At 41.4% G+C, this 27,157-nt stretch overlaps 1 protein-coding gene across 3 annotated transcripts; it reads right to left on the bottom strand.

The window, feature by feature from the left end:
* Window positions 1-1,402: 1,402 nt before the first annotated feature.
* Window positions 1,403-27,118, bottom strand: stag2b (stromal antigen 2b). 3 transcript variants are annotated; one of them, XM_047353609.1, is made up of 34 exons: window positions 27,022-27,118; window positions 24,859-24,988; window positions 24,297-24,378; window positions 24,015-24,158; window positions 23,800-23,896; window positions 22,584-22,660; window positions 22,246-22,450; window positions 21,034-21,185; window positions 18,504-18,577; window positions 18,293-18,416; window positions 18,018-18,116; window positions 17,789-17,868; window positions 16,838-16,945; window positions 16,537-16,648; window positions 16,326-16,443; window positions 16,132-16,235; window positions 14,454-14,546; window positions 14,262-14,351; window positions 13,092-13,295; window positions 12,764-12,834; window positions 12,571-12,658; window positions 11,772-11,852; window positions 11,598-11,690; window positions 11,255-11,429; window positions 11,029-11,168; window positions 10,842-10,943; window positions 10,611-10,759; window positions 9,366-9,494; window positions 8,921-9,147; window positions 8,564-8,804; window positions 6,605-6,712; window positions 6,399-6,528; window positions 4,825-4,902; window positions 1,403-3,327 (listed from the first exon to the last, which is right to left on the bottom strand). In XM_047353609.1, the coding sequence occupies exons 2-34, from the start codon at window positions 24,900-24,902 to the stop codon at window positions 3,304-3,306; spliced, it is 3,843 nt and encodes a 1,280-aa protein (XP_047209565.1). In that variant the 5' UTR covers window positions 24,903-24,988; window positions 27,022-27,118; the 3' UTR covers window positions 1,403-3,303. The 3 variants fall into 3 exon arrangements, with proteins under 3 accessions (XP_047209565.1, XP_047209566.1, XP_047209564.1); XM_047353610.1 differs by having other exon boundaries at window positions 6,399-6,525; window positions 26,886-27,071; XM_047353608.1 differs by having other exon boundaries at window positions 26,886-27,071.
* Between the last annotated feature and the right edge of the window lie 39 nt (window positions 27,119-27,157).

A 27,157-nucleotide genomic window follows, 5' to 3' on the forward strand; every position in this document is an offset into this window, starting at 1 on the left:
AATGAGAAAAGCTCAAACTTCTTCTAGCTTTTATTTAAATACATAAAAATGCATTAGAAACACTGCATGTTCTATCGCAAATCAAAAGATGAAAAAAAATTGAATTTGTAATACATTTTCAGAAAATCTATTTAAAAAACAATATTAGCAGTTGGTAGCACTGTTGCTTTGCGACAAGAAGGTCCTGGGTTAGAATCCTGTCCTGGGGTCTTTCTTCAGCTTGCGGGTTCTCTCCACTTTCTCCCTCAGTCCAAAAACTTGAGCATTAGGTTAACTGGTCTTTCTAAATTTCTCTTAGAAGCGCGCGTGTGTGTGTGTGTGTGTGTGGAGGTTTTCCTGCATGTCTCTTTGGTGCCCTGTGATGGACTAGCGACCTGTCCAGGATGTACCTCGTCTCTCGCCCAGTGGCTAATGGAGATGGTCATCTCTGCCCAGACATACACTGCACAGCTATGCTGGTATACACAATGGATACAATATAAAATGAACCTGCCTGAAGATCTTGCTTCTCTGTGAATCACAGAGATAATAACTAATTGTACAAGCACAGTTTCTGAGTCGCCTAACTTCTGTCACCTTTTAACAGGTAGTCCAGATCAGGATTAGGATTATATTTCAGCTCTTCTGGTTTTGCCTCGAAACAGCACATCTGATGTCAACCCACACATTTTCTGTTGGATCACAGTCTGAAGATCAGGCTGGCTAGTCCATAACTAAACTTGTTGGTCTGGAACCAAGATGTACGCTTACTGGAGTACTTGGGGTTGCGGTCTTGCTAAAACAGCTATTTAAAAGGGCATTTCCATTTCAGGATTAGGTAACAACAACTTTTCAAGTATTTTGATGTATTCAAACTGATCCATGATCCCTGGTATACAACAAATAGGCCAGACACCATAGTACGAGAAACATCCCCATACCATGATGCCTGCACCACCATTCTTTAGTGGACCCCGATAATTTTGTGGACATCTGCTTTACTTCCTGCATCTTTTTGATCAACAGAATAATTAACCACCCTACTTATTATACAGAAGCAGTAGCACATCAGTCATGACTGTTGAGTCTGTTGGTTTTCTGCTACTCTACTACACCTAGAGCAAATTATATCCTATCTAGACATTTCTACCAAAAACGGTGAATGATCCGGTTAGTGATGTTGGACTGCAGCCATTATTTTAAGCTTTTATTTTCTTCTTGAATCACTGAAATAATGTAACTTTTCAAAGACGTTCTAATTTACTGGGATGCCCTTGTACATCAGCGAATTTGTTGGCATTTACCTCGGAAACAATTGATACCCAAATTTCTTCCGAGTACCACTGAGAGGAGCGTAGGTTCCGCCCCAGGGGTACCGACAGCACAGACCGAGAATCATTAAGAAGTAAAATGTACCACAGAGGAAATGTGTTGATTTTTATTCAAAAGTTACTGTCTCCAGACAAGTACAAATCAGAAAACAGAATGACTGAAAAGAGGATGGGATAATAGACAATAACTCAAGAGTGTAGGCAAGAGTGCAGGAGAATTAAAGGAGAAATGTCCAAAAGGAGAGAAATTAAATTTTGTATATATACACATGATCTAATAAGAATTTATACCGATGTAGTGGTAAGTAACAAACAATAAACAGTACTTTTTTTTCCTTAAAAGAATTTTTTTTTTACTTACATAAAATAATTAGGCAAAACACATATAGGCTGTTTATCTACTTTATCACATTACATCCGAGACCACCTCATAGTTCATGTTCTAAGAGCCAATTATCCACCTCGGACATGGAAGATTACTGTGAGAGAAGGTGACCTCCACGAGCATGTTTTTTAAGGCTTAAGCATGGAATGACTACAAAATAAAAGACCTCAGTAGACAAAACATTTCATTAAAACTCGAGTGACAAATATATGTCAAAATCTAAGCTTTTGTCTAGCTGCCACAGCGCTGCTGAATAACGTTGGAGTTCAGTACTGTCTGAGTGACTACCTTACAGGTTGAAACATTTGAAATCTAGAAGCATCGTATTTTGTTTTTTCGTGACAGGACTTTTTCAATGCTGAGAAAAACCTTAAAGCTCAATTTCACAAGTTCTGTTTCATTAGTTATATCCAAACTAATTTACACGTAGGAAAAAAAGTAGAAATTCAAAGACGGTATCAAGACAAATAAGAAAAAAAAAAAAAAATTAGGAACTTAAAAATAGAAATTTAAAAATCTTCCTTGATGCATGGCAGCACATGCTTTCTTTTATTTATTTTTTTTGTTTGTTTTACGTATACATTTCTCAAACTTTTGGACTTAATATTGGAAAAAAAAAAAAAAGAAAACAAAAAGCACATATATAAAATCAGCACCGATTCATATATCTTTTTGTTAAAATGCGGCGATACCCATTTTAACATTATGCTGTTGGAATTTAGGTAAGACAAACAAAGAGGGGGAATCTTCTTTGTTCCATCATCCACAGCGACACTACTCGATTAAACCTCCTCGTTCTTGAAGAGGGGTGGTGGGTGGGCCGACCTTTCTCTTCCTAAGGAGTGATCCAAAACTTTGATTGTTTGACAGGGAGTAATGTAGCCCGGACTCGGGGGAATCTTCACAGCATAATGGGGATCTACACTGATTCTATGGGGACAACTCAACATCTTAACCACCAGTGGTTATCAGGACCTCAACTCAGACCCAACAACAGGGAGAGAGAAAAAAAAAACAAAAAAAACAGAAGAGATAGAAAAAAAAACAAATTTATAAACAAAACAGGGGAGGGGAGGGGGGCACAAACAGAAAGACCTCCATCCACTTGGCTAACACAGTACAAGCAAGCTACTACAGTCTGTTTATAAATTACTACTTCACACCTGGTAACTTACTACAATTGTAAAAAGGGTTAGACATAAAAAAAAAGTTTCTTAAGTTAAAACACACCAATTCATCCCCATGGTTTTTTTTAAAAAAAGAAGGAAGAAGAAGAAAAGCTATTGATTTTTCTTCAGACGCGTCTTGCTTCTAATAGGTTTTGGAAGTGGCCTGTTTACACTAGCTTCGAACAGGAAGAGCTCACCCAAGATTATAAAAGTAAAGTTTTTGAAACAAAGTCCTCTCTGAGCAAGCAACACTGAGTGTGGGTTGTCATTGGTCCACGTGGAGTACAAGCCAGAATATGTTTTTGTTTTGTTTTTGTTTTTTTTGTTTTATTTTTGCTTTTTCTTACAGAAAACACTTTTGTTTTCGCATCTAATAATTCTCTTTAAATACAAAGCGCCTCTTCTGCACTCCCAGCGTCAGAATCCTCTGGAGTTTAGCTTAAAACATGGACACCCCGAGGACCTAGGAGGAGGAACAAACACAGACATACGTTAGTTACTTCTTTCCCAATGCTTTTTGTTTTTGTATCGTTACAACCACAAACATTATTGTGTTTAATGTGACAAACCAACTCAAAAGTAGTATGTAATTATTTCCACATAAAGAAAAAAAAAAGGAGGAGTGTACAACATTCGCACTTCCTGACTGCAGTTGTGATCCTCCAGATACATAAAACCCAGCATAAACATAACAAGAGACATAATAAAAACTAAAATGTGAGTAAAACAGAGAAATAAACAACAAAAACTATATAAAAAAAACAAAAACAAAGCTCAATTCATCTAAAATCAAAGAATTTCAACAGCAGTTCTCTCCAAAAACTTCACATTTGGTCTCATCTGACCAAAGCACAGTCCTAAACTCTTGGATTTTAATTTTGAGCTATTAGAGTAAACTTGCCAGACGTGTGTAAACCATGTATCCTTGTCCTTCCACATTATGCACTGATTTCTAATTTCCCCTCGGGGATCAATAAAGTATCTTTGAATTGAATTGATTTATGTTGGTCTGTCACATAAAACTCTGATAAAATACAATCAAGTTTTTAGTTCTAATGTACTTCAAAACGCAGTTCTAGGGGCGTGAATACTTTTGCAAGGCATTGTACAGATTCGGCAGCTCATCATACTGCCGGCACATTCTGTATATATTTGTCAGGTTGCAAAACCACAGTTAAATCTAAATCTTCTAATCAGGCTAAGTGACAAGAAACGGCATAACTAGTTAAATACAGTTCAGACAGTTTGGTTGGAAAGGCTAAAATTACACTAAAAAAAGAAGAAAAATCCCACAATGCTTTCATGATGGCAACTGGCAATACGTTTGTCATAGTCGCTGTTTATTTGTTTCTCTTTTGTGTCCCTCTAAACTGATTACATTCAGTTTTTGTTTAAAATAAAAGGTTTTTTTCCTCTGTTTGGAAGCCACAACTGATGGAAAAAGTATTGGCAGTGGAAACATTGTAGGGGATTCAAGTTGAAGTAGGTTCCTCTGTTAATTAGGAGCATTTTATGTCAGAAAAGCAAACTTGCTTTCTGTTTGATTTTAAAGCTGCCTTGAAACATTCACACGCTGCACTTTTAAGCCCCACTTTCAGAACAAACTACAGAGTTCCCAAGGATGTCTTGTGCTTAGTGACAAGCTCAAACAAGAATGCAGTCTGCAGGTTGTTAACACTAGCATTAATCACTACAATGTTGAACTTGGCCACAATCTGGTCAGTTTCACGAGACATCGTTCAGCACCAGCGCCGGGCCGAAACGCCATTCCTCTTCTGGAACGTCCAATCAGATTTCTAATTTGCAACCCACTCATTTTAGCTGTGTCGCTTCACATAAAGAAAAGATTGGAATTTGTTTGTTAAGCAATAAATTAAACAGTCCAGGCCTTGGGGGGGGGGGGGGGGGGGGGGGGCAGAAGTATGCATTGTGTGTGAAATACAGAGTAAAGGCTCCTTACTGATTCATCCATGATAGAAGCAGGGTCAAAGTAGTCCGGCTTCAGCTCAGACCTCTCGCGGCGGTTCTTAGAGGGTGGCTGAAAGAGGAAAAACCTTTAGTTTAGAGAGGAAAATCTGGGCAGTTTCTACGGCTTCAGCTGTTTGGTTTAAGCCTCGTGTCAAACCTCGCCTCTTAAAGAAAAACAAATGCTTCAGAATCATTTTAGACCGTATCTGGAGCCTTTGGCTGAAATGTATTTACTAATATTCATCCTGGACGAAACTCCGATGTGGTTTTATAGTAAAAATACATGGTTGTGTGGTACTGGTGTGAGGTAGCCCTATAAATCTGCCATGTTTTTATCTCGCACCAACCAGCTGCTGCTGCCAACAATAAACATAAATCAGGAGTTATCCACAAGTCAACAACTCGGTGAAGATTTTATTGCAGGGTTTTCTGTTGGGAACTGCTGCACATTATACAACAACAGCCTAACGGACACTCAGCAAAAACATTTTCCTTAGAGAAGCTGAAAGAAGAACGTTCTAAGTGAAATCTAAATTAAGCTGTGGTTAACCTACTCTAGACATTGTGTTCCCAAGCATCTCTGCCTACATGACCTGGAGATCAGTGACTTGCCCTGCCAGCAGGTGGCAGTAACGTCAACAACAAAGTACAAGAAACACGGGTGCAGAAAACACCAAGGCTGAAAACCTGAGCTTCTAAAGATCTCTACGGATGCTTTCTTTACATCTGTCAAAGCTTAAAGTTACAAAATAGAGCAACCAAGAAAAGTTGGATCTTTAAAATAAACTGTGAATTTAATGCCTCACAGATAAAGAACTACAAAGGTGATGAGTTCAGTTTGAGAGCACCTGCTGTAAAACACGCTGTTACTATTATATGAATGAGTTCACATTTTAAACTAGCTTTTGCATGTTAGGGGTTAGCATGGCTAGCATCAAAAGTTCAGAGCAGATTCACTGATTTCTTTAACCTTCCTGTTATCTGCTGAAAGTCCTACTCGCCTGCACACCGAGGAAATAGCAGGAAATTCTCAAAACGTTGCGAAATATACATTTTTCTTTTCAATCATCTGCCCCTGCCTTCACTCCCGAACAGCTCAATGATACTGAAAATGGCCTTAAGTCGTCTTCCTTCTGGAACCACTTCCACAACAAACTCAGTTGTTGTCAGAGACACGCGGTCATGCTTAGTGCTTAGTATGGTGCATTCACGGACTGGAAACAGAGCGGATTTTAGAGTTTCTGACCATCCGGCCAGGGCCAGTCAGGATAAAAATCGGACGATTCCAGTGACCAGGCCATTTCTCAGTGCTACTCTACGATCTTTGGAAATGGTCCCCTACTGAATGGGGGAACTTAATGAATGGAATTAAACTGTTACTAACAAGCAGCAAGGAAAAAGAGACATCATGTAAATATGTAAATACATCTTGACCCATGTATCTCAATTGGTAGTCAAATAAACATTGTTTTAAACTGGTTTCTGATGGCGCTGTGTGACCTCACCCAGGATCAGTTAATTTCCAAGGAACTATAAACTGTTAGCAACTCTTTCCATGAATCTTACCAGATCGATGTCCATGGTGTCGAAGTCCATGCCTTCATTGAGGTCATCCATCCGACCCTCCGATGACATCATCACATCCTCCACGATTGGCTCCTCATCTTCCTCCATGAGCCCAGTGCCCCGACGACTACTGGACAAACCATTATATAGTTAGTGAACTGGAACGGTGACCGGTGTTTTCACCAGCAGCTGTGTGTCTATCTTACATAGCATGCTGCAGATTGGTCCTGAGCTTGACGTAGTTCATGGCTCTTTCTTGCTGCTGGCGCGCCTCTTCTTGCTGTCTCTGAGCCAGCATCCACGTCACCTGGGAACTAGACGCACAAGGGCGAATTAATTTCTAATTTTTACATCCCCACGTGACTGATGTTTTAACTGGAGACGGGACTGAAGATGTCAGACACAGCTGCATTTCCCATTGGCCCGATGCCTGTGAAAAGTTGAGGTGTATAAACTAGTCAGTCACTCTCCCAGTAGAGCCAACATTTGGCAGGCTGTGGAGTGCAAACATTTTACAATCGTTTGCCCTCCAAATTAAAAGCATGCAAATGGGAAATTACTCTGAACTCTGTCCTAATGCATCCTGGCTCAATCCTGTTGGAATCAATTTCAGAGAACAAATGACCCGCTGAACTGAATCATTGTCCTGGACATGAGCCTGGATATATTAATAATAAAAACTTCTGGTATAAAGTCTTTGGTTGCTTCACCATGGATATGCCAATTTTTGGTTAACAAAGCAAACCACTGCTGAGGGTTTTGCTCTGAAGCAGCTGGCAACCCCTGGAACGAGAAGCAACAGCGAACATCAGAGCACGTTTTGGTTCCAGGCTACATCAACCACTAGGAGCCTTCACACTGCAGGCTGTTATCTGCCATCAAGCCAGCATTATCCTGTCAGGTCAAGATAAGCAGAGTGTGTGATGGCTTTAAACCACGGAAACTGTTTCTGTTTTCGTGTTTCGATGTGTGCTGTAGCGCAAAACAAAAACAAAAGATTTTCAACAGATCCTTACTAGAAAAACCTTTAACTAGGTGATTTTATCTGGGACAGCAGCACATGAATAAATAACCTACACTACTCAGAGTCTGCAGCTTTATATGCTTGGTTTGCAGATGTATTAAAAGGTGGGGATATTTAATTCATAGCAAACTAATTCTTATTTAAACAATTAACCTGATTATTAATAAAATAAACAATATGTGATCTTCAGTTCACACTGATTTAAGGAGACACACACTAGTGATAAATGATTACAGAGTTGTTAGAAGTGTGTGTGAGAATGTTTCGACCTGCTCTGCTCCACTACAGCCAGAGTTCCTAAACATTATACATTTAATATCTCAGATCTTCCCAAGATTCAGATCGCCAGATTTCTCTGTCCCTTTGACCCATTTTAATACACACTGAAAAATGTGCTTGAAATTCATGTCAGACTTTTTCCACGGTGAGCAGGATTTATGGTTGGAACCCGCAAATAGCAGGGAGGGAAAAATAATAGGAAGGAAGGAAAGAAAGAAAGAGGATAAGAGTGGAGGACCCATGATGGGAAGGAAAAGATAAAAGGAATGAAGCATGGCAAGACAAGGAAAGGTGGAACAACAGAAGAACAAAGGGACACAAAAGGAACATAGGATTTAAACAAAGACATGTAGGAAGTAAGGAAGAATTGGACATGAGGTAGAGAGGCAGGAAAGAGGGAAAAAGAATGGAAGGAATGAAAAACAAGGATAGATAGAAGGACACAAGGAAGTGAGGAAGCAAGCAAGGACACAGAGGTAACAATGGGGATTGAAGTGGATAAAGAAAATAGGGACACGAAGGAAGGAGGAAATGAAGGAAGGAGACAGGGAGGGACAAAGAAAAGACAATAGATGAGGGAAGGAGAGAAAGACAGACATATGACAAGAAGAAATGAAGGTGGGACACAAGAAGGAAGGACGGACAGATGGACAGACACTTTTTTCATTTCTTTTTTTCCATCCTTATCCAGACCAGGAAAGCACCTTGTATCCATACTTGTCCACCTGTAGAGATACTCTGCATAGTTTTCTCTAGAAAAGGTTCAATGGAAATTATCGCTGTGTTGAACGGTGATTGCAGCGCCAGGCAAGAAACCGAAAACAAACCAAAAGCAACAGATGAAAAATCGAGGCATCCGTACTTGTAATCCATGGGTGTCTGGTGGTGCTGAGGCGTCTGTGGATGATGCTGTTGGTGTGGGTGTGGGTGAGGGTGGGGGTGGGGTGGCGGCTGCTGCTCATGAGGAAGAGCGTAAACCCCCATGTAGCTGTCATCGCGACCCCTTTTAGGGTCCCGCATGGCAGTGGAGGTGAGATGAGGGGAAGGCATCATGACAGGCGTCTGAATGCTCTGCTGCCAAACCTCGCCGCTGCTGCTCTCCTCTGGAGGGGAAGAGACGAAGAGGAAAAATCCCCACATGTTCAACATCTAACTAAACTTTAACCAAAGATGGTCTGATGATTGCACAAGAACGGTCTATAGGTTGGTCTACACAAACCTTCTGGCAGCTTCCTCTTTGCTGCTGACGTTCCAGCTGTACCCACAGGAGGCTTCGTTTTCTTGGAGCGGACCGAGGAGCCTCGGCTGGAGTAGCCGCTCATCACAGACATGGTGTCATCATCGCCACCCGCCTGCAGGGAGTTCCTGTAGGAGATCAGTGGAAGCCAGCAGTCCTCTCGCTGCAGAGCCATCTGGAACGTCATGAAGCGCTCCAGGTACATGTGGCTGATGAGAACAGAGAAGACATGTTCGATCGCATGGAGAACAGTCGCATGAAAGACACCAACTTGACACATAAAACCAGGTGCAAATTCCAACCGAGGCATTTGAAACCTTCCAGTACCGCAAACACCAGTTGGCCTGTTTGTCAAAGACACCTGCTGCTCCACATCTGGAGCGGGTTCACCAACATTCAGCACAGCTGAAACCAGAAAAACACTTACACAGTTCTTTTGTCTTGTCTCATCAGCTTGGAGGAGAACTCACTGAGGATGTCCAAGAAAGCCAAGTTAAGGGGAGGGCCTCCCTCTCCCTGAGGACTAGGCTCCTTAAACGCAAACTCAATGCCGTCCCTGGAAGACAGAAACACCACAATGTGAGAAAATAATACACTTTCACTGATATTAAATAAAAACAACTGCTCCTAATGTGAAAAAAAGAATACAGCTTAAATAGTAAGAAGCCTGAAGTGCCAGTAATGCAAAGTTTTATTAAAGACATTAGTTTTCACTCCTTTTAAATCAAGATGTTCACAGCTACATTTAAAAAGAAAATAACTGTTTTCAAAAGTGCATTTGAACAGTTCAGACTATTGCCTCAATTTAAACACATCACAAACGTCTCCAAGCCAGCAGCGCTGAGATCAATTCATTACTTTTATTACAACATTTAAAACAAAGGTTTTTTCAAGTATTTCATCGACTGCCTGCAAAGAATAATCTCATTGTTACACCACTTGTTCATAAACTGTAACTCCCTGTAATTTCATATCTATTGAAGAGATCTGGGCATTTATTACGTTGGTGAGAATTACAGCAACTCAGGCGCCTTGTAACATTGTAAAATTCATTTAGTAATGTTCTGGACAACATTCTACTACCTGCTGGGGTATCCTATGATTGTTGGGCTAAATGTTACACTGGGGTTAAGGGAAGCTTAATAATCTACAGCAAAAGGCATAAAATCCTGTTTGTGACGTTTCTGAACACACCACTACCCAACAGACACAGCGGATATAGAGGAGGCATATAGGGAAGGGAAGGGAAGGGAAGGGAAGGGAAGGGAAGGGAAGGGAAGGGAAGGATTTGATTTCATTCAAATCTGATGGAGAAATAAACAAACTGATAGATGAACCAATAAGAGCAGGACAACGAATAATTAAATACAAATTGTTTGTTTCTCACGTTCTTTTCACTACGTACTTAACCAAATCTGGAAAGTTCTTCAACCATGTTCCCAATCTTTCCAGACTACAAAGGAACGTTGTCCTCGCCTGTTTTTACGGTAGCTTGTATGATCAGAGGAAGGGAATTAACTGAACAATGACTCGATAGTCACAAAAGTCCAGAGGAAAACTTGCATTGCAAAAACAACGTAACACCGTTGAAGAAATCATTTCTCGAAGATGAAAACTTCCACATGTAAGAGCCACAAAATATTAGTCCAGCAAGGACAGAACAAAGCCTTACTTGTGGAGCATGGCGATGGCGTCTCGGGTTTTCACTTGGTCCAGACCGAAGGTCAGAGAAAACCGACGGGCCAACTCTTTGATTCCACAGAACGCAGAGGAGGAGCGATCGAACCCGTGACCCAGTTCAGACAGCATTTCATTAAACAGCTGGTACCGAAACAAGCACAAACTTTGACAATTAGATAAATGTTTAGAATGGCTCAAGACATCCATGAGTGTGTTCACCGACCTGCTGCAGACTAAGAATCAGCGTCTTGGCACACTGTATCTTGTCAATTTGCCGAGTCTTACTCATGGTCTCCTTAATGATGTCGCCATAATCATTGTAATACTGTGAAGCAAGAAATTGCCGAATTAGCTTTTCTTCTGCAAATGCCCACTGAATTGATTTTTACCAACAGGAGAGTAAAACCTACCCTCATGTACTGCTTGAAGATGTCTGCTCCAGTCCTCATTTCTACCACGCAGTAGATGATGAGCTTACAGTAGGCAGCCAGGAGGTTTCTCCTCTTGTGCAGCGCTTCGATCTTTACCGCCTCGTCATCCTGCTGGCCATCTGAAAATACAAGACAAAAATGTATTTGTGAGCTCTGTGAGGCGAGAGCAGATGATCTAGAAATGTGTGTCGTCGTATATCTGTACCTGTGCTATTGGTGTCGTCGTCCTGGTCTATGAAGACGTGGTTCAGGATGAAAGACAGCAGTTCAGACTGTAGAGAGTCCTCTGGTGAATAGACCAAAGGCTCCAAATGTTCCCTGCCTCCTGAGACCATCTGATGGCTGAAGATGAGCAGAAGATCACACAGGATGGTGAATGCCTGTGGGAGCGATGGGGAAAAACAAATTAGAATGCTATGCACAAGGCTACCTACGATTAGCCAAGTTCCTGTGAAGAACATTCAGGTTGCCTCGTGAACCAGGCCGCCTGTTTCTAAGCATTTTATGTTGCAGATTTTATGATTCGACCTTCTCCTAATCTGTGTCACCTGTTCCTTGACGGCCGTGTTGACATTGGTGAGGTAGCGCTGGCACATCATGCAAAAAGCCCTCATCTGCTTCCTCAGGTTCACCATGTCCTCCTGACAGCAAAACGGATCCATTTCTTTAACTTCCAGGGAATTTAACCGAAGCGCATCTAAACAAAGACTGGAGGTCCTTACCTTTCTTGAACCGCCCTCAGACAACTTAGCCAGCTGCCACAGAATGACATAGTGGGTGCACTGCAGCGAATGGATGACTATCTGCTCACAAAAACGGCATTACAAGAAAACGACAGATAATCAATAATATTGAATGAAAAAAAAAAAAGACACTTTAGATTCCACAGCACCTTGTAAAAGTATTTATACCCCTAAAACCTTTCACATTTTCTCACATGATCAAATACATTTTGTGTGATTGACATTATGTGGGAATGTCTCAGGTTTGGACTTTGACTGGGCCATAGGAACACGTGCATGTGCTTTGATCTGAACCATTCCACCGCAGCTCTGTGTGATTAGGGTCGATGGCCGGCAGGAAACTGAACCTCCAACCTCAGTCTCGAGTCAGCTTTCAGCCTCCAACAGGTTTACATCCAGGTTTTTAGCTCCACCTCATCTTCCCATCAGCTCTGACCACCTCCCTGGATCCTACTAAAGGGACGCATTTCCCACAGCATGATGCTGCCACCACCATATTTCACTGTGAGAATGGCATGTTCGAACATTAGTTCTCCCACTAGAAAGAGTGTGGGCCAGAAAGTTTCATTTTGATCTCATCCTTTTGTACATGTTCACCATGTCTCTCACCTGCCTACTGGCAAACAGGACATTTTAACAATAGCTTCATTATGCACCACTCTGTGTTGGTCTATTAGATAAAATCACAATAAAATACAAAGTCTGTGGTTGCAACTTGAGAAAATGTGCGAAACTTCAGGCGGTATGAATACTTTTGCACGGTAAGTGGCTTCATTACCTGCTCAGGCATATCTCCATTCTCTATACCCGTGTTGAGTAGCTTGAAGTTGCTTGTAAAGAGGTCCCACCCCGACAGGTCATGTGCGCTGCAACAAATTACGGGCATTAGAAGTCTGCAACCCTCGCATCAAAACAGCACCTTTCGGAACTTCAACAGGGCGGAGACGTATGACATGGCGACGAGTTCATACTTGTGAAATGCTGTGATCCTCTTTAGAGTCGACAAAACCTGATAAGCGTCATCTTCATCGGCATCTTCCCCCTGGAAGGATATTTGGCAAAACGTTATTTCAGCCCATCCAGATAAAGCCCAGCACAAAGGTTCATAAAGATCTAAATCTGTGGATTCTCCAAAAGGACGTGGCGATTGTTTGGACTGTTTAGGAAGGTCAAATACAAAACTATTCAGATGAGGTGTCTCAGTGAAGAGTACGATCACCACTGCCACTATGAGGAAAAAAAAAAAAAAAAAGGTCTAGATGCTGCTAAAAATCCACTAAAAGTAAGCCTGGTTCCTACCTCTTGTAGAAAGTCCTCCAGTAACCGGCTGAACTTGTCCACCAGCTCATCCAGGAGTTGGGAGCGAGCAATGTCTACCCTGTTGAAGATTGTGAACTCCTCGTTGCAGAGGGCGTGGTACGTCTTAGAGCAGGACTCCAAAACTTCAGTGTCTGTGTGCTTCTCCACTATTTCCTTTATCTGACGCAGCAGGGCCTCCAGGTGCTGGATGGAGCACACAGAGAATGGTAAACAGATCAATATCTAATGCCAACTGCATTGGAGCAGGGAAAAATAAAATAAAATCTATTAGTAACGATAACAAGCGGTAAGCTGGCCCAACTTGCCTTGGGCCTGCAGTACAAAGCAGAATTATTGGATTGTTGAGATAACACGAGCTCGCGTGTTTTCAGTGTCACAAACGTGATCATCTATCCTAGACAACAAACCTGCCCTGAGGGAGGTTGGCTTTTATTAAAAGGAAACATCAACACATGTAAAAAACAGCCACCCAACATCTTTCTCAGACTAATAAAACGATCCCAATGCTTCCATAACAGGAGAGTCTCTTCTCCGTCGTTATCCAGACTACTACTGGTAAATTTGACCTTTACAAGGAATCTTCTGATGAGAAATATTTCCGCAGGAAGAGCGAACAGGGATCGGCACAAGCTGATTACTGTTGAAGCGTGAAAACTACATAAAATAATGACTCCAGTTTAAAACTAAAAACTGTATAATGATCATTTTGAAGCTTTTCATAAAAATGACTTTGGGTATTTACCTGCACAGATAAAAACACAGCAAAAAATAAATAAACATATTTCATCCAACACTGGCTGCCAAAATAAACAAGCAACGCATTATTTAAAAAACGTCATAAATACAAATGGCAAAAATAATTTCAGCGTTGGATTAATATTGACAAGTTGATTAATTTAATAACTCTTTAAAATTCACTGATTTCAGCCTATGCATATAAAAGAATAAACTTCATAAATGAGGGTTATGGTTAGTTTTCTCTCCATCATCTCATCTTTTTTGCACGGACGTACACATGATAAGAGCTATGAAACTTGAAGCTGATTCACCAGTGTTGATGTAATGCTGTGTGACATCATTTGTTACAGTTATATGAGCCAGAAAATTAAAAGGATGAATTTTTTTGTTTTACAACCTGATCTGTCTCACCTTCTCCAGACGTCCTGTGGTGTAAATCTCCAGGTCAAAGTACTGAGGCAGCTGTAACAAGTTGGTCACCTTCTCGGCATCGACAGAGTACTGCACAGGGGGGGGGGGGGGGGTTTGAACGAGTTAATATTTAGTAACAACTTTTAACAGAACCAGTCTTGTTGAAAAAACACAAGTTGGATGCACCATTACCTTGGACAGTAGAGACGGCAGTGCCACAGCAAACAGTTCAGTTATTCGTGTTCGATCGTCCAGCTGGGTCTTCTTCTCCTTCGCTGTCATTACCTTATCATGTAAGGGAAGCCCGTTAGGAGACCGCCCACACTGCTGCCTTGCTTTGATGCATGCAAAATACTCTGTGATCAACAGGCAGGGGAACCAAAGGTGGCCGCAAACATGAAATCTGTTTTCAGTGAGCAGGGTTCCCCTACATGTCCAAACCACCGTATTTTCCGCACTATAAGGCGCACTTAAAAACCTTTAATTTTTTTCAAAAAATGACAGTGCGCCTTGTAATCCGGAGCGCCTTATATATGGATCAATTGGTTAATTGGTTGATCCATACTGGTTGTACACGGCGCTCTGTCAAAATGTTTCAGTACGACTGGTAAACTACAAAGCCGCACCGCTTGCAGCATTACGGCTACCGTAGTCAGGGGCGTCGCCGAACTAATAGCGGTAAACACCTGTACTGTGCTTACTCCTAGTCCAACACCACTTGTGTGTGTATAACGTTTGAATGTACTGTTGCAGGAATTGCCTGAACTATATGTGATTAGAAGCTCAGTGTGTGGGGTGTATGTTTCGTGTGTGTGTATGGAAGATGTTGACATTACTCCTCCGGACAGAGGTGGCGCTGTGTGCTTGCCGTAGCTGAGAATCAAGAAGTGAAGGAGTGACGTCGGTATTATTGTGTGTGTGGGGTGGGTAGAGACGGCGACCAGAGCAGCGGTGTATGAGTCTGTAAGCCCTGTGTTTTTACGTGCTGCAAAGTCATTAAAAAGAACCTCGAATCTCGTCAACAACTCAGTGTTTTGATGCTGTTTCTTCATGCTCAACTCAGCAACGTATGAGTGAGGGAGTTAACCCCGAGGAAACTAGTAACTTCGGCCCTGGAGAAAGCGTCTCCCCTGTGTCATCAGACTACGGTCAGGGGACAGAAACAGGAAAGGTTAACAGTACTAACGTTTGATTTAGTGCATCAAACTGTTTCTTTTACGTGTTTACTGAATCAGGGAAAAGTTCTCTTTCACGTTTTAACTAACGTTTGATTTCAACTTCAACTTCATAGACTCCAATGCATTCCTAACGTGCGGTTGGCTCTATTCAATAGAATTCTATGTAGAGGAGACCTTACCATGAGAGTGAATGGAGTTATCAGAACGCTGGTTTGTAGTGTATTAATAAAGTTTGACTGACTGACTTATCTGACTGTTTTGTTGATATTCTCTTTAGCACAGCTCCATCTAGTGGATGCATAACGCAACCCCAGTCAAACGTTTGACTGCAGTAGCTTCTATTCTATGCGCCTTATAATCCGGTGCGCCTTATAGTGCGGAAAATACGGTACTTTCTCAGACTTAAAGTAGCGGCATTCTGGGTCCATTGTTAAAAGTTCTTTTGCAAAAATACAAACGTTCACTATGAATTTCCTCCAGATAGGTGTTAATTCTATCACCAACAAAAAGGAATGGAAGGAAGGAAACACAGAAAGGAAGAATTCAAGGAAGGAAACAAAGAGAAAAAAAGGACAGAAGAAAATAAGAAAAGACAAGGTGGGAAGGAAGGAAAGATACAAGGAATATACAATAAAGGGAAGTAGAAAGCAAGGAAGGAAATATTGAAATCAAACCCTGTCCTGTCCTCTTACCCTCTTGCCTGTTCCTCTTCCAACAGGTGGATGGCATTCAGCAGCCTGACGCACAGTGCACAGCATGATTTCAATCAAAGCCGTCTCTTGTCTATCTATAAGAGCTACACAAACAAATCCAAAACAATCAGCTTCATTTAGATGAGATGTTTGCTATAAATGCTTTCGGTGTAGGAGACAGAGACTCTGCAAACCTTCCTCTCCTGGCATGGGATCGTCCAGCAGTAAGCTGATCATACACTCCCAGTCCTTCAGTAGCTCTGCACCACATTCCCAAAGAGAGTCCACCAGGTAAGCCGCGTGCTCGTGGAGCTACAAAGAGACATGTTCACACAAATGAAGCCCTGCTCAGTCGTGAAAAAAGACAAATAGGCAGCATCCAGAGAACAGGAGGTGAGAACCAACCTCACTCTCTAGGAAGAAAAAGACAGTGGTCTTAATGAGGTTGGCGTTGGGACTTTGTCTCCCTCTTCTTTTAGGGGCACCCTCCTCTTCTGGTTCTCGCTGACTGAACAATCTGCGAGGACATGCACTGTTAACAGCAGCTGCAACATAAAGCTCTACAGACAGAAACCTACTGAATCTAGCTGCACAAGTCAAGAACAGCACCAGCGTCTAAAGTCTCAACAGGTCAAAGGGCAGCTAAATGACACTTCTGTTCATCTCCACAGAAAAATGACCAATGCTTGAATAAATTCAGACATACTTCTTGTAGAGGAATTCTCCAGCTGCAACTGCGACCGGCCTGTGTGCCGAGTAGACCAGGTGATAGACGCTCTCACAGTCCTCAGGCGTCAAGACCTCATCGGTACTACTGCAGAGACAAACACAAACGGCTTTACTAAAGAGTTCCCAGTCCTGCAGAAGAAAATAATGTGAACAATAAAAAGGGTCTGACAGCACCAGACACAGGCTGGTTACTGCTATCGAACCTTGGTGTGGTTTGATAGCAGTAAGCCGACTACTTTTCCCATAATTATGAAAAAAGATAAAGTCAGTCGTTTAGAATTTGAAAAGAAACACAGAGAGGCGCCACCCATCACTCTTATTAAGGTAACACTGTTTAAAACTGCAATAAACAAGCGAGGAGCAGCATGTCTCGCTACCGGAGCAGAGAGCCCAGTCAGAACCAGTAAAACTTTCCCTTGATCTGCTCTGATCGACACATCAAATACTTGAAAGTCAGATTTCTTTTAGACCTAATCGTTAAAAGCATCGAAACAAATAAGTCCCACCGGTCCTGGTCTATAAACCTGTCAAACCAATGCTGATGTGCATCTAACCCCAACTCTTTTATAAAGAAAAATTAACAACAAACAAAAGTGAGGAACATACACTCTGATGCATGAGCAGGAATAATCTTCCATTAATGTGTTGAATTAAAAAAAAACAATCGGTTAAAATTAGAATCTGCAAGGCATATTTTAAAGAAAACCTGCCACTGTGTTGCTTCATAAAAAGCAAAGTGACAAAAACAGAAAAATCTTCGCTGCAATAATCACACGAAACTATAGCATATTAAAGCAGTAGCTGGAATACCTTCTGTTTCAAATAAAAGAAAATAGATCTTGTGATCATTTCAATTTACATGCAAACACTCCCCATATATTTCAATGTGCTGAGGATTGCCTACATCGTACCAATAACAGCCGCTTACTTTAAGACTAGGGTGAGCAGTTTAATTGCTTGTACTGCGACGTCGTATTCCTTGTCAAGAGTCATGGAAACAATTCGATCCTGGAAAAAAGGAAAAATATAACAAGCTTAGTGAATAATCTGGTTTAAGAAGTCATAAGGAATTTATTTATTTATCACAATAAAACCACTGTGTCCTATTGAATATGTTGTAAGTGTTGTGTTAAAGTTGTCCAGCAGGTGGTGCTGACCTTAAAGCGACTGGTGAAGAGCTCCAGCCTTGCATTGAGCTCTCTGTTGTGGTAGAGGCCCTGCAGAGCTGTCAGACACTTCAGACGTACCTCTCCTTGCTGGAATCAAGTCAGAAACAGCACGGGACGTTTACCACAGTTTGCAACATTTAAAATAACTATTTAACCTAGTTTACAGTTTACCAAAAGCAGCTGCCCGAGATTTCTACCTAACACTAACAAACATTCTCTGGGATCACCCTGAAGAGCACAAGAAGGATAGAAGAACGGCGTACCTTATCATGCATCGTCCACCCCACATACTTCAGATAGCTGTCGTTGAGGAAGGCATCGCTGTAGAGTTTCATCCACACACCGATCTCCTCTATGCAGATGGCCCTGATTTCTGCTATCGAGTCTCTGTAAACACAAGTACTGGTTCGGAAAAACTGAAGTCTGGATTTATTTTTGGGTTGTTTTTCTGCAACGTTTTCTGCAAAGTCATACCGATATCGATGAACGAACACTCCTTTGAATATTGCATTCATCATGTTCTCAATTTCGTCCTGATTTTCTTGGAGCTGAAATGAAGCGCAGAAAGAAAGAGTGTCATTAACAACAAGTCGAATGTTCACCTTGAACCATCAGATGGTAACAGGCAACCAGAGGCCGCTGGGGTTAAAACAGCCAGCAAGGATTGTAGCTGCAAAACCGAACAGACGCAGGCCTGGTTGCATCGACTTTGTTTCATAAGAAACTGGAAGCGCAAGCTAAATACCTCTCTGCAAAGCAGGTCCACCACCTACTGAGGAGCTACAGGTAGAAACAAAAACCTCAAATCAGAGTCCAACTCAACAAGTTCAATAAACTGAACTGAGGCTGCAGATTCTGAGCTGATGTCTTGATCAATAAACTGGTTCCAGTGGTAAACCGGTCCACCTCAGCGCTAGATCACAGCTGGTCCTGAGGAAACAACTGCTTTTGTAATGGGCTGAATTCTTGCTAATGGAGACTGCTGACCAATCAAACCGTTGAGCTCCCGAGTTAGTTTTGTTTTCAATCTGCCTACTCTTAGATAAAACTAGTAAACATAAGTAAACGTTGGATATGCACTGGACAAACATGAGCTCACTGTCTCTCAGTTTTCAGTTGTTTTGGTAACATCGGTCATTCTCGGGTCTGAGTTATAACCGCTTTTTACACCCGAAAATCCGATCCGGTTCCCTGGGTTTTGGAAAACTCACACCGATTCTTTTTAGGACTAGAACTGCTCTAGTGGGAAAACCCTGTTAAGGTTTGTTTTTTTTAGCTTTTCAGATGTTTGTCGTGAAAAATATTGCATCGTTTTGAACCACACGTATGAAAAGGCAAACAAGGTTCAGGTTTTTACTGTTATTCTTCAGCCAACATCTAACAGGAAAGGGCCGAAGAATTGATAATAAAATCTATAATAAACATTTAACGGGCGCTCCAATCAGTCCAGCTCCACATTAGGGCTGCAACGACTACGCAACATGAATGAAGTCGACTATCAAAAAAATAATAATTAAAAATGTTGATGCAAAATATTATTGGCAATTCATGGCATAAACGTGTAAATATTTTTGCAAGGTGAATGCACTGCTTCAATGGTAGCACTGCTGCACTACAGGAGAGAACACTCTAAAATGGCAAAAAAAAAATGAGGTTAATGAGGTTCAAAGTATCACAACGACGACCAACATTCAACAGATTTCTCAGGGACACATCTTCGAAAGAGCTCCAACCACACAAAACAATCTGGATTAAAACCTGAACTATTTGGATCTCACATGAAGCGTTTTGGCATCCAACACTCAACCTGCGGGTTTTACCCCTAAGCTTCAGGAAGTCAAGTTAGCGCATCCTGTTCACAACTTATCCCCGTCACAGTAACATTTATGTAGGCTTGAACAAACCCTAATCATCTAAGCAGACAGTGTCAGGTGTGTTTCCTAACTACTTAAAAGACTAAATGACACTATGTCTACGTTTGAAGGCTCTGAAATATTTTAGAGTTTGGATTAAGGCTGATCAAATTCATGTCTGTCGGGTTATTTTCATTTATTGTGGCCATAAAGGACCATGTAGAACCACCAGGGTAAAATTCACAGGCGTGTAGACAGGAGAAAGTGGGGTAAATCACCCCAACACCGGGAATAAAATGTGTATCTGCAGAAAGCAGAGTTATATCAGGAAAAATCTCTACAATCAAGAAGGCTTCGGTGGAGCACTGCTCTTCATGTTTTGGCTGGGTGTCCGGGGTCAGTGTCTTCAACAAAGAACGTTACACACCAGTAAAGGCAACAACAGACCATTTCAAACTTGATACTGCAGAATCATTTGATTAGGGTTAAAAACAATAATTTGATTAGAATTTATCCCATGTTTAGAAAAATATATAATTTAAGTGTCACTTCACTGTTTGGCCAAACAGTAGACAAGATAACACTTAATTGTTAATCTCCTTTATAGAAGTGCGTGACTTTAAATCAGTCATTGCTCATCTATAGTGTGTGCTCCCATTCGCCTGAATGTTTGATGTTGATAAAAATAAAATGGTACTGCTGAAGGACGCAGCAAGCATGGAGCATCGTTCAGCATTTCGGCTTTCCTCGTCTGCTTCAGTATATATAGCAGCTCAGGAGGGGAGGGGCCGAGTGTCTCCGGAAGAAGATGAGTATCTTTGAATAATTATTGTTTGTAGTACAGATTATATCGATTTTTATGACAACCCTACATCCGACTGATTCCCTCTTTATCAGAGCTCTGACGTGTACATTTCACAGAATATATTAATAATCAGCTTGTTTACTGATGCGACGGGTAAGATCAACAAAGCGTCAAATTAAAACAAATTGTTTACTGTTATATTTTACAGTTGTGACACATACTACTACTATTCCTACTGCCAACACAACAACAACTAACATTAATAATTGTAAGTTATGAAATTCGCATCTGAACACCTTGTATTCTTTTGACTCTTGGCTGTAAAGTAAAGTGTGACCCTGCTCACCTCTTTACGCTTTTGGAGGAGAAGCTCCAGCCTGTCGTTGGCTCTTTTAGCAACTATTTTATTCCTCTCTGCTTCATACTGGCGCTGGGTGTTGTCCATATTAATGCTCAGGTTTAGAGCTACATTCACCAGGGCTGTCATCAGCTTCATGGCTGTCAGGGGAAAAAACATGACATCAAGACCAAAGTTAAGCCCTGTTAGGTTTTATGGAAGTGTGTGAACAGATTTAGAAGCATAACATCGTTTTCTGTACAACCCCAACTATAAACCATGAATCACATAGTGTATGCAGTGCCATGCGACAGTTTTCACCCCCCTTCGATTTTTACCTATTTTGTTACATTGCAATCTGTAATTGAAATGTGAAGTGAAATGAGAATAAAAAACTCATGTGCACACATATCCTCCCCATTTGCTATGAACCCCCTAAGGGCGCATTCACAACTTTCAGCGTAGCGGCCCGCTAAGAATGAAACGCGCTGGCGAGAACCCTGGCAGTAAACCAGTAGTGAGAGAGAGAGAGAGATCAGAAATCTGCCAAAGAAGTCGGTGCACCTCTACAGCTGAAGGTAAATAAATCAGTTGCCCTGTTTGAGTCGTTCCAACTAAACCAGGAGCTTATTGTTGGGGAAAAGAAGAAAAGAAAAAAAAACATGTTGCTGTGCTTTGTTTTTTTCAGTGGGTGAACAGAATAATATCTCAGCTTTAATAATTACAACAATAGGGCCAACATTAACCACACCATTTACTTTACAATGTATACTTTAATTTTGTGCACAAACAGATTTCCTTCAGGATGGCCAGAGATCAAGACCTGATAAATTTCCCCTTATCAGCAAGTCTAGTCATAAAAGCTAAAAACGTGTTAACTTAAACAGATTAGAAAACAAAAACAAAATCAGCTAAAGGACATATGGTTTGATGCATAAGTGGTGTTGACCTTGCTATTGCTTCATTTTTTGTTAGAAACTAGAGTTCAAAACTTTGTTGTATATCAAAATACCTGCAGCTCATTTTTCATTCAAGTCTTAACAGTCCTTAATAAAAATGAAAGGGGTAGAAATCGGCCAGACTTCAAAGGAAACCTGAAATAGCAGCGACGAGGAAAAGCGTGATCGGTGCATCTCCGCTTCTGTTCCATCACTACGGTGCTAATCTCCACATGCGACAATTAAGCTTACTTGCAAAAAATAAATAAATAAATCCTTTTACCTGCCAGCGTTGAGGTGTGTCTGAAGGCTCGGACTTGGGAATCGGATAGTCCAGTAAGGAGGGAGATGACTGTGTCCATCATGTACTCATCATAGATGATGCTGTACTGACACTGACGCACTAGCACGGAAATGAATTCACAAAAGCTTGTTTTGAACTTCTTCCACTGGGGCCCCGCTATGGTTAGAGGATAGTCGCCGCTGTCCTACAAAATAAAACCGCAACAAACATCCATAAAAACTACAGCGGAGAAGCACTGGAATCTGTTTACTGACGTTGGAAAAAACGAAAACTGAAATGTGTGAAAAACACATGATTACTCTGTTGAGATACTTTACCTCATCAAATTCCTCCGTCATTCGTCGAATGATCTCAGAGTTCTGCATATTGCGAAACATTTCTCCGCTCACCACACCTGATAGATAAAGACTAGTTAGAGCACATTCTACGACAATGTCAAAAAGAGGAATAATGATAATGCATTCAGGGTTGTTACATTACTAAAATCGATACGTAAGAAAAAATACACAATACCATTTTCGATACCCTGACAACATATTTTTTGAAGGCACAGGGTTGTTTGTAGTTAAGAGGCAAAAAAATACGAAAAGCACTTCCACGTCTGGCAAAACGGTACACGAGATAACATTCAGTAAAAGTGTTAATATCCTTTATGGAAGTATGCACCTTTCATCTATCATGTAATTGTTTTACTTTATTATAAAGGCTTATCTTTAGTCTGCCACTGTGTGCTTCCAATGGCCTGTCGATAAATAAAATGTCAAAAAAAATGCTACTGCTGAGAGACAAATAAACGATCATTCAAATTACTTTTATATATAAAAGCACTACATTTTCTCTGTAATAGGCAGCAAGAATAAAAACGTGTCATGAATTTAAACATTTAATGTACTTCTTTGGTTGTGTGTGTTAGAACGATCTCAGTTCCCCTGGTATTTTGTGTTTATACTCAGGGGTGTTATCACACGAGGAAATGGTCCCCAACGTCCTATTTCTAATTTTGGAACGGCGTCGGCGAATGCGTGCTGCAAGCCGAAAGAGATGACGTGCTCTGCGTGCCCTGTCCCACAACATGCCGGTAGCAGCGTTGCTTAGCAACATACAGCTGATCAGGTATGATTTCAGGTGTGAATGCTCCCTAAGTTGCAACCTTTTTGTTAATTTCCTGTTCTTGTCAACTGGATGTCGGCCACGTTCCGTTTCGTTGTTCTTAATAAAGTTTAGTAAGAAAAGAACAGAGCATTGCGTGGTCCGAACTCTTTGTGTTTGACTTGTTGTCTAAAAAGGTTTTTTTTGTCTGGATGTCTTCGCCATGTTAGGATTGTTTAAAACCTCCAGCAGCAGCTCAGGTAGGGGAGAGGCTGAGTATCTCTGCACTGCTGCCGGAAAAAGTGCCGATTTTTGGGCAAATAAGAAGAGGTCGGCTTATATGAATAAGAAGTATCTTTGAATAATTCATTTATTATATCGATTATGTCAATATTTTGACAACCGAAATGGCATTAAATGACTTGAACAAACACGCCAACATACCTTTACATCCTGAGCACTGGATGAAGAAATTAATGAGATCTAGCAGTGCAACATCTCTGTCATGTTTGTAGGACTCAATCCACTCATCAACAACAGACTGTGGACAAAGAGAAATGGATATTTAACATTAACATTTAACTGGCCATTCAGTAATTATCCTTGCTTACCAAAACAGTATTCTAATATCTTATTCCTAAAGTGCTGTCCATTTGTACCTGCATTGCACTTCTGCCCACTTTCACAACCTCGAACAGCATCATGTTTTCCATGCCATTCTCCTGATGGTGGCCATTTATGCGGCCTGCACCCTTCCCACCTTTGCCTTTCTCCCCTGCCGCCTTCTTCCCTTTCTTCCCACCCTGTGGAAAGTACAAAGAATCACAGAGGCATGTTTACATTGATAACAATTCTGTCAATAAATATACAGAAAAAAAAAAATGTGTTGTTTGACAAAGGTTTGATCTAAGTGCAACAAAGTCTTTTTGTGCTCTCTCTACCTTTCCTTTAGTTGAATTTCCACTTCTTCCATCAGGATCCTCAGAGAAGTCTGTGTCTGAGGAGAATCTGGTATCTGTGTCCCTGGTAAAGGCAAACAGAAAACACATTAAACATTTATAGCCTGTAGGTTTGGGCTGGTCATCAAGATAAACAATGGTTTAAAACCATTTTAAGTTTTCCGTCACATTTTCCTCCTGTCCTTTAAATGACGTGCCGCACAGAGTAATACGTGCCGCACAGAGTAATACGTGCCGCACAGAGTAATACGTGGCGCACAGAGTAATACGTGGCGCACAGAGTAATACGTGGCGCACAGAGTAATACACTCCCACCCATTAATTGCTGCACATTGTGGGTCAGCTGGCTGAAAGGGGGATCCAAGACGAGTTTGGAAACACAGACGGTCATGCACTAGAAACTAAACAATCAGTTGCCACTCATCACTCTTAACAAGTGAATGTTTATATGTATAATTTAGAGATAATCTTGTACCAGCCCATGTCTGATTGGGTGCAAATAAAACACACACACACACACACACACATAAAAGCAGGTACTTACTGAGGATAGGCGAACTCTGGTGGTATCTCTGGTGCTGCTATCATTTCTGTAACATCTTCTGGTTAACGTTAACTTTACAACTGACTTGAGATTCTTCGCAACAAATGAGACAGGGGAGGTTGCATGTGACCTAGAAAGTAGTAAAAAAAAAAACAAAAAAAAAAACGTTTCAAGAGCTACTTGTGCAATTTTAAGAAACACTTCACTAAGTAGCATCAAATTGATAGAAAACCATAACATAAAAACATCAATCACAGTCTCTGTAGAGAGCAACCAATTCTTAAGATAGGGGAAAAAAAGTTTCACATGGTAACAGGGGGCGGACATAGAGTGTACTGTCACGCTTGCTGTCCTCCTATTGGCTGCTCTTTTCTTGTGTTCTTTGGTCGAGGGAGAACGTCATGCAGGCGAGCTCCGAGTTTCATCCTCAATGGCCAAATATGGTAGTGTACATTCCGCCCCATACACATGTAAACCAATCAAAGGGCAGGCTCAACATCAACAGGCCACACAGAAAGCATTGCAGGGTCGTGAATTGGAAATCCATCCAAATCACCTTGGAGAGTAGATCTAACTTTTGTATGTTTTGACTTTGGTAACAATCCTTAGCTATAAGTGGTTCTCAATAAGATGCCTAAAGTACAAATGTTCAGCCTTAGGAAGCAAACAAACTCCACCCGTGCAATTTACCGCTCTGGGAGAAGGTCCAGTACAACTACATGGGTACTGATATGACAGTAAACAGAATCAGAAGAATTTAATGAAACGACTATAATAAAATCAAGTAAACGGTCCCGATGTTCAACATATGCAAAGCTGCACTTCTGTCAAGTTCACTAGAAAATGCGAGTAATCAACATAAACATCAATAAAGCGGAGGGCAAACTAATGAAAACGTGCGTATGGAAGCAACTGCGACTTTGTCAAACTGATCTAAAAACTGTAGTTTTAGGTGGTACTATTACATATGGATTTCCCCGCTCGTGATGGGATCCTACCTGAAAAGTCGACACGGTTTTATGGGTGTAGACTGAAAAAGTGGCGCCAAACCGGGCAGCGCCGCTTATAAAGTTGTAAAAGAGCAGCAACAGAGTATCATTTAGAATGAAGCAAAGCCTTCAGCTAGATCCGCATGAACAGAAGCTAGTAGCGATTTCAAAAATCACCGTCTCAATTCCCTCTAACCACGCCGACACAGATGCACTCTGCGTCGGCTCCTGTCAAAATAGACACCGGTGCGCCGCTGGTGCTAGCGCCACCAGCTAAGGAACCGAGGATCTCGGCGTCTTTTCCTCGACGTCAGCTAGTTGGGATCTTATGGACTAAGCATTCACGACTCGGCAATAACTAACTGCTTGTTGTCGAACAAGCAAGGCGGCGACTATTTACAAAGTGTTTCAGCCAGATTTTCAATATAGAACCTCGTTCGCCACGTCTATAAGACCATATCATAACAACAAAACAACGCAAGCTTTACTGTACTAGCCTAAGCTAAAATATTAGCCAACACACAATGACGCTAATCAGCTATTTGCCCATGGGCAGTAAATCAGTGTTGTCTGCATATCACTCATAGATAAAATGTGTCCCAAAGTAGGCAAATACCAGCAGTCATCCTGCAGTAAACAAGCTGAGAACAAGTACCGCTAGTTAGCCATGTTAACAGCTAGCGCTAGCCTTACCTAAAAAAAACATCACGTCCTTGCGTCCTCCATCTTGCCTCGGGAGTTCCAGTACCGTATTGCATAAGCAGCAAACACTTTGTTTACAAAGAAATTGCGGGTAGGTGGGTACATAAAAATAATAAAGCGCCTTTTTATGTTTCAGATTGAAAAATGTCCGCAGCTGTGACAAAAATCGCCTCCACTAGCCGGCTAGCGACCAAATTAGCTCTATAGCGCGAGCTAGTGTAGCGACTCGGTTCAGGCAGACATCCGCGCTCTGGGCTCTTCCACGGCTAGCCTGGCTAGCAAAATACAAATCAACTAAGTTCCACATAGCTCTCCGCCATTTTACAGCTAACTTACCTTGTTGTAAAATGTAGCCGGGGCGCAATCGTAACTTTTATTATTCTTATACAGTCTCTCCCCCAATCCCGCAACAAATCTGTTAAAAGAAGAGTTTAAAAGTCGCGGTCAGAGGCAGTTTCGGACGTTCTCTCACCCCGCTCGCTCCGTAGTTCGGTTTGTTGTTTCGACGACCTAGGAGGAGGAAATCCTGGTGCAGAGCTACCACCTAGCGGCCACATCGACCCCGTTAGCAGCAAAACCGATGGCCTGACATCTAGTGGTCGGTGATA

Source organism: Girardinichthys multiradiatus, chromosome 23 (genome assembly GCF_021462225.1).
Source record: "Girardinichthys multiradiatus isolate DD_20200921_A chromosome 23, DD_fGirMul_XY1, whole genome shotgun sequence".
In the NCBI taxonomy this organism is placed as follows: domain Eukaryota; kingdom Metazoa; phylum Chordata; class Actinopteri; order Cyprinodontiformes; family Goodeidae; genus Girardinichthys; species Girardinichthys multiradiatus.